The sequence below is a fragment of the Anopheles bellator genome, chromosome 2 (assembly GCF_943735745.2).
Source record: "Anopheles bellator chromosome 2, idAnoBellAS_SP24_06.2, whole genome shotgun sequence".
In the NCBI taxonomy this organism is placed as follows: domain Eukaryota; kingdom Metazoa; phylum Arthropoda; class Insecta; order Diptera; family Culicidae; genus Anopheles; species Anopheles bellator.
In genome coordinates, this window is record NC_071286.1 from 1,174,168 (window position 1) to 1,181,834 (window position 7,667).

The 7,667-nt window shown below is 58.1% G+C and overlaps 1 protein-coding gene across 1 annotated transcript in view; it reads right to left on the reverse strand.

Annotated features, from left to right (window-relative positions):
- Positions 1–1,563: 1,563 nt before the first annotated feature.
- Positions 1,564–7,667, reverse strand: part of LOC131211609 (microtubule-associated protein futsch) — a 44,715-nt gene continuing 38,611 nt past the window's right edge. The window contains exons 8-10 of the mRNA XM_058205162.1: positions 6,082–7,661; positions 1,796–6,036; positions 1,564–1,733 (exon numbers count right to left, since the gene is read on the reverse strand). Coding sequence (XP_058061145.1) covers positions 1,564–1,733; positions 1,796–6,036; positions 6,082–7,661 — 5,991 coding nt within the window. The remainder of the gene's footprint in view (positions 1,734–1,795; positions 6,037–6,081; positions 7,662–7,667) is intronic.

The following is a 7,667-nucleotide window of genomic DNA, read 5'->3' on the forward strand; positions in this document are numbered from 1 at the left end:
CTGCTTTGTGCGCCACACATTACGCATTAGGAGATGTGCATTCGTGTAAATAGACCTATTACCTTCGTCTATCAAAGCTCATCGATAGTAAGAGTCGTTGTGTGCTGTACGTGTGGCTTTGATATCGTGTCCGAGAGATCGAGAGAGAGAGAGAGCGATGGAACCGATCGAGATCAGGACCCCCGGTGATTCCTGCTGCTGCTGCTTCCTCGCTAGACCTACGGTCGGATGCCTTTGGACTACGCGTCCCTGGTTACTGGACTGTGGACGTTTCTGACCGCGGTACCGCGTAATTTAAATCAGTAGTGTTCCGTAATATGCCCGTTGGGGTGGTTTCGTAAGCGTCGGTGTACAAAAGCTGACTTTTAACAGTGTCTCCAAAAAGGGGGTTGGCAAAGCGGGTTACAGCGGGTATGGTCACCCTTTCTCCCCCCCGGTGGACGAACCGCGGTCCCTGATGTTGCACACCCGTTTTCGAGTTCTAGTTTGTTTTTGGTTGTTGTTGTTAATAATTGGCGCAAATGACGATTGCTCGTGACGGTATCGTGAATTGTACGTTCGTGTTCGATGCGGGTTTGTGGCATCTGAGGGAGGGGGGGCGACTTCAAGGTTGCTGCGGCCTTGCGCTACTATCATTCGCGTAGTGTGTTTTTGTGTGTAGACTGTAGACGGAAGTTGTGCGTCTTTTTCGGGCTCCGTTCTGTCGTCGTTTCCCCATCGCTCTCTCTCTCTCTCTCTCCCTCTCTCTCGGGGTTTGCCTGGAAAATATTGCCCCAAACGATGAGGTCTTGTCCCTGGGGGGGGGGGGCATCAGAGATCACAACTAACTACACCATTGCTCTCCGCTTGGTTGCCTAGCAACCACACCGGGCGTTCCGTAGGGGGACCCGTCAAGTGACTAACACGCACGGACACAGCTGAGCGCTAATGAGCGTGTCGGTTGCTATGGGAGATGAAAGTTAAATCAAGCTGTTTGACGGAACGCAGCGTTCATCTAGCAACCTGTGATTGCGCGGCTCTAGTAAAAGGGGCTCTACAAAGTAAGCTCATCAGTTGGTGTGTCGGGGCCGCTGTGGCACCGCTCATCACTCTATCTCTCCGTGGTCTAGAACTGATATATCTGGAAGAGGGCGATACTTCTTAATTCCACTCTTCGTCTCTCTTCGTGGCGTTACAAAGTGCGGAACCAAGCGAAACCCAGCGTTGCTAAGTACATAACCTAACCCATTGCGTAACGGATCCGGAAACTTTAAGGACTAGTGAGATACCGAGCACTCCGATCGTTTGCCCGGGGGGCCCCCTTTGTCTAACAAAGAGGCCCCCCGCGGGGGTCTTTCTGAGGGGTCCTCCCCGTCCCTGGGACGAAGGAAGCGGAACGCTATGCTTTTAAGGAACGAATTTGGGAATGAAAGTCGCTCATCGCCCACCGGGCGGTGAGCTGATTAGCAAGGATCCGTGATGATCCGGCTCGATCCCGGGGTTCGCCGTCGCCGCCGGGCCGGGTTCGGCAGCAGACTGTGACTGTGAGTCACAGCTACCGAATGCCACCATCAACCCCGCCGCCTAGAACTCGAGCCGGTACGCCGAGCAGGACGTTTCGTGGTCCTGCAGGTTGATTGTACACCGTGCGGCCGAAGGGGACAGATCGATGTGGTACTTGGCCAGCAGCTCCTCGTTCTCCGACACCCAGTACCCGAGCACGTCCGTGTCGTACGTGGGGATGATAGTTACCTCTGCGGGAAAGGACGATTAGCGAACGGTTCGGCCGAACGGCCGACCTGCTGCCTGCACTTACCTAGTTCTTTATCTTCCCAGGTTTGTTTGGCCTCCAGCAGGGCGTTGTACACTTCCCGGCTCGGTTCCGTGCCGGAGAAGACGTAGTACCGGGCCCGCACCCGCTTGAAGAACTCGACGTTGGCGTAGTACGAGTTGCCGTGGTGCGGCACGTACGACAGATCGACGTACACGGGGCTGTGCTTCTTGGCCTTGCTCGGCGACTCGGCCCGTCGGCGCAGGTTCTTCTCGTTGTTGAGCCGGGTTTTGCTCATCAGCATGCGGCGCTCCTTCTTCGGCGTCGTCTTGTTGTCCCCCTCGCCCGCCAACGGGGCGGGTGACGGCAGACCGAGTGGCTTGCCCCACGAGTCCAGGACGCCCTTCACATCCGACGGCGGCTGCGTGGTGGTGGCCGGGGGCGGTTGCACTGATTGCGTTAGCGGTTGTGATTGCGTCATTGCTGGCGATTGTGTTTGCGCTGGGGCTGGCTGGGGTTGCGGTTGCGGTTGCGGTTGCGGGGTCACGGTGACACTCTGCTGAGCTGTCACCGTGGTCGTGACGGACGACGGCAATCCCGTGGATGTAAAGTCCATCTCCATCTTTTCTGCCGGTGCCGGAGCCGGAGCGGCCTTGGTGGTGGCCGCCATGAATTCCTTCTCGCTCGCGAAGTGCATCGACGTGGTCATGAGATCGTCCGTCTTGCGGAACGTTTTCTCAAAGTCCAGATCGGCCTCGTCCAGGTACTTGCGTCCAGGTTGCTCGCCGCTGTCCCCGCTGGAAGCGTACTCCACGTACGTCTTCCCTTTACCGGCCGCAATCGGAATGGGGATCGAGCGAGTGGTGGCCGTGGCCGCGGCGCTCGTTACGTCGGGCAGCTGGCCGTAAAAGGAAGTGCTCATCGGGTCGGGCTTGTAGGTACCGGAAGTTTGCAGCGAGACGGCCGACTTGACCTCCTCACTGCCGTACTGGGGCGGAACATCGTCCTGGCTGTCGTCGATCTCGAACTCCGACTTCTTGCTCACGCCCGAGCTCGAGTGCTGCAAATCGTAGTCGTACGTGTACTTGGTGCTCGGCGAAAGCGGTGCCTGCGACGTGACGCTCATCGGCGACCCGGGGACGTCCTCGTCGTGCCAACCGGCCACAATCCGCGATGCCTGACCGGACGAGATATCCGAACGGGGCGACAGCACGTCCTTCTCGTCGTAGTCCTCCGTCAGGCTGCGCTCTTCCGTGCTGGCGAGAGTCAGCTGTCCCGGTGCCGCGACGGACGGACCTTTGGCCGATGGCTCCGTTTGCTTGGTTTCGCTGACCGTGTCACTGTGGACACTGGAGTCTACCTCGACCTTCTCGCCGTCCTTGATGACGTAGGTCGTCGTCTTCGTGGTGGTCGTTGTGGTGACCGTGGTCAGGGAGTCACTCTTCTCGCCGGCGGCCGCGGCACTCGGCGCTATGCGTTCGATCTGCGAGTCGCCCATGTCGGGCGTCGAGGAGCGCGTCATGTCCGGGGTGCTCATGCCGGAGGTGGTGCGCGTTTCGTCCACCTTCAGAGCGTCCACTACCTTCGGGAAGGGCGACGTGGGCTTCGGGGATGATTCTGATGTCTCAACACCTGAACTGTGGCCCAAGTTGAGCGATTTGGACGCACTGTCTGTACTACCCGTGTGCACGGACATCAGCCCCGGGCTCGACTTGCCAGATGGCACAGACTCTTTAGGTGTTGAGATACCAGAAACATCGTCTTTCGCCTTTCCGCCGGCCTCCGACGGCGGAGCGACGCAACCCCCGACGGAACCAGTGACCGTCGTCACCACGGTCGCCGTCGTCGCGGAGCTCTCTGCGGCACCGGCGATGCCGCCATCCTTCGCTCCGACGTTCGGACTGATGGGCGCCGTCGGCGGTGTCTTGCTGCCGGCGAACAGCAAAAACTCGTCCCCTTTCTGGCCCGAGCCTGTCTCGGAACTCGTGCGGATCGACACCTGCTGCTGCTGCTTGGTGGCGCTCTCCGACAGGCTGTCCTTCTCGATGAACGTGTTGAACGACGCGGAACTCTCTTCCAGCGAGTCCTTGTCGGGCTGCGGACTCACGGATTTGGCGCTCGATTCTTGGGACTTTTCGCCCAGATACGGAGATGACTTACCACTCGCATCTGCGGCCCCGGACACGGGGAACGCTAGTCCGGAGGCGACCGTTTTGGTGCTCTCCGAGGACGACTCCTCCTTCTTGGCCACGGTCGACGAGATGACGGTTGAGGTCATCTTTTCAATCTCCTTCATCGAGCTGACCGTTTCCTTCAGCATCTGATCCATACCGGGCACTATCGATGGTCCATGATCGGGACTACCGGCACTGTCCAGCCCGGAGCTGGGGAACATGCTGGCCGGTTGGTCCTTACCGTCTCCGGCCGGGAACTGGCTCGCTTCGAACAGTGGCTTGAAGGTTTTCGTCAGAACCATCGGTGCCTCCGGTGCCTTGAAGGGTTCAATCTTGGTCACACTGTCCCGCGGGCTCCGCAGCATGTCCAAGTCATCGCGCGACGTTACGGCCGACTCCTCCAGCACTCCCAGTGCGCCACCGTCGAAACCCGCGCGCTGAACCGTGTTGGACAGCACGGCCGACAGCGACTTGGAGCGGGACTCCTTCATGCAGATCTTTTCCGCAGCGTGCTCGGCGTGGCCGTCTTCCTCGCCGTCGCTCATGGCCGACGCGGGTCGATCCTCCTTCGTGGTCGACGATGACTCGCGGCGTGACAGGGACTCTTCGAACTTCAAAAACGACGACACCGACATTTCCTGCTCCTTGTGGCTCTCACTGGCCACCGATTTGTCCGACGCAACCGAGGCTGGCCGCGACGGTTCCTTCGAAGCACTTCCCAGCTCCGTAGAAGTGACGGCCTTGGAAGTCACCTTCTCTGACGAGTGACTCGCGGCCGACTCGGGTCGTGAGGTTGGTGATTTGTCTTTCTCACTCGCACCGGACGCGGGACGATCCACTTCAACCTTATCGCCGGTATGGCTAGCGGCCGATGGAGAACGGGAACCTGAGGTCTTTTCCGTTCCTACTGGCGTGGCATCTTCCGGGAACTTTCCACTCGAAGCCGACACCGGACGTGAGGATTCACTCTTTGCATTCTCGTCGATGGCCGAAGCTGGACGGGAAGGGTCATGGCTACCCGGCGCCGAAGCTGGATGTGAAGATGCCTCCTTTCCATCGATAGCGGAAGCCGGCCGTGACGGTTCCTTGGACTCTTTGCCACTAGCCACCGCCACGGTACCTTCGACACTGGCGGCCAAAACGGGCCTAGAGTCTGTCAACGGTGCCTTTGACTCATCGGTTCCCTTGGGAGACTCTTTGGCTTCGCCCGACGGCTTGTCACTTGCTGCCGACTCTGGCCGGGACGGTTCCTTCGAAGCAGCCTGCGATTCGACCTTTGTGTCGCTTTGTACCGATCCCTTCTCACTGACCGCTGACTCTGGGCGTGATGGTTCCTTCGATTTAGACGACGGATCAGCTACCTCAGGCGAGTGTTTCTCATCGGACCGGTGACTTGCCACGGACTCCGGACGGGATTGGTCAGGCTTCTCACCGGCAGCTGATTCCGGTCGCGATGGCTCCTTCTGCTCGGTTTTTGGTGAAGTTTCCTTGGAGTCTGCCGCTTTTTCGCTGGCGGCCGACAATGGACGTGAGCCTTTATCGGAACCGGCCACGGATTCTGGCTTCGCCTTATCGTCCAGTGATTTGTCGCTTGCGGCCGATAACGGACGTGACGCATCTTGCGGGGCCGCCAACGTTTCGGATGCCTTTTCTGTGTGCGCCTTATCACTGGTTGCAGATTCAGGACGAGACACAACCGCCGGTGGTTCTGATGTCTTATCGTCGGCTTTGTCGGGTTTCACTTGAGCTGATTCCATTCCCGTTTCACTAGCTGCCGACACGGGGCGTGATGGCTCAGCACTCGTTGCCGCTTTGGACTCCTGTTGAGCTGGCTTGTCTCCGGTGGCAGACTCGGGACGGGATTGTTCTTTCTCGCTAGCGGCCGATCGGGGTCTGGAAGAGTCTTCCTCTTTCTGTTCTGCCGTGGTCGGGACCTTATCGTCGATGGCGGAAGCGGGGCGTGAAGCCGCATCCTTTCCGCTCGCGGCAGATGCTGGCCTAGAGTCCGGCTTCTGTTCCGCCTTAAGATCAAGCGATTTTTCGGAAGGCGCTTTGTCCCCTGGAGCCGACGCTGGTCGCGATTCGTCCTTCTCGCTGGCACGCGATGTTGACCTCGAGCCTTCCTTCTGTTCTCCTGGTTGGCCAGCCTGGTCAGACTTCTCCGACGGTGCCTTATCGTCCACGGCGGACGTTGGACGTGATGTATCTTTGCCGTCTTTGTCGTCAAGTGTTGCAATGTCCTTACCACTTGCAGCCGAAACCGGCCTAGAGTCGTCCTTCGAGTCACCTTTAAGATCACCGGACGCCTCCGAAGCAGCCTTGCCGTCGGCCGCTGATTCTGGCCCAGAAGATTCCTTAACACTGGCCGCTGATGTTGGTCTGGACTCCTCTTTTTCTGCAGATACCTTTTCCGATGGAGAAGTATCCTTGGCACTGGCTGCTGATGTTGGACGAGACTCTTCTTTTGGTTCAACCTTCAGGTCCGTGTGGCCCTTCTCGGAGCTGGCAGGACTGACCGCATCCTTCTCACTCATCGCCGATGTTGGTCGCGTGCCCTCCTTTTGATCAGACTTTTCCGAAGGGGCCTTCTCACTTACCGCGGACGGTGACCTCGAGAGTTCGGCCTTCGTATCTTCGATCGATTTCTCGGAAAGCGCTTTATCGCTTAAAGCAGACAACGGTCGTGATGCGTCCTTCTCACTCGCGGCAGCAGAAGCTGGGCTAGATGTGTCTTTGCCATCCACAGCGTGCTCTTGTGGCAAAGATTCCTTACCACTGGCGGCCGAAGCTGGCCGTGAGCTATCCTTTTCGGTCGACTTTTCCGATGGCTCTTTCATGTCAGCCTTCGGAACTTCCGGCTTTTCTGAAACTGCACTGGCAGCGGATGCCGGTCTAGAGGCTTCCTTCGAACCGGCTTGTAGGTCGACTGACTTTTCCGATGCGGCCTTATCGGCCACACCGCTTGCTGCTGAAGTCGGCCTAGATTCTGGCTTGGCATCGATGCCTGCGTCTCTGTCCGTTGCGGGAAGCTCTGTATCTTTGCCGCTTGCTGCTGACAGTGGTCTTGAGGCATCTTTTTCGGGGGATGCTTTCTCGTCGATCGCCGACTCCGGACGGGAGGTTTCCTTCGACTCAGCTTTAAGGTCAACTGACTTCTCAGACGGCGCTTTCTCGTCGATCGCTGATTGTGGCCGGGATGCGTCCTTCTCGCTCGCGACAGAAGCTGGCCTCGATTCTTCTTTAGTCTCAGCCTTCAAATCGACAGACTTTTCTGATGGAGACTTGGCATCGATCGCTGACTGTGGCCGCGATGCGTCTTTCTCGCTGGCGGCGGAAGCTGGCCTCGATTCTTCTTTGGGCTCAACCTTTAAATCAACTGACTTCTCTGACGGAGCTTTCTCATCGATCGCAGACTGAGGACGGGAAGATTCCTTGTCATCGGCAGCGGATGCTGGCCGTGAACCTTCCTTCGACTCAGCCTTCAAATCGATAGATTTTTCTGAAGGAGTCTTGGCATCGATCGCTGACTGTGGTCGGGATGTGTCCTTCTCGCTTGCGGCAGAAGCTGGCCTCGATTCTTCTTTAGCCTCAATCTTCAGATCAACTGACTTCTCCGATGGAGCTTTCTCGTCAATCGCAGACTGTGGACGGGAGGTTTCCTTGGACTCAGCTTTAAGATCAACGGACTTCTCTGACGGAGCTTTCTCATCGATCGCAGATTGAGGACGAGAAGATTCCTTGGT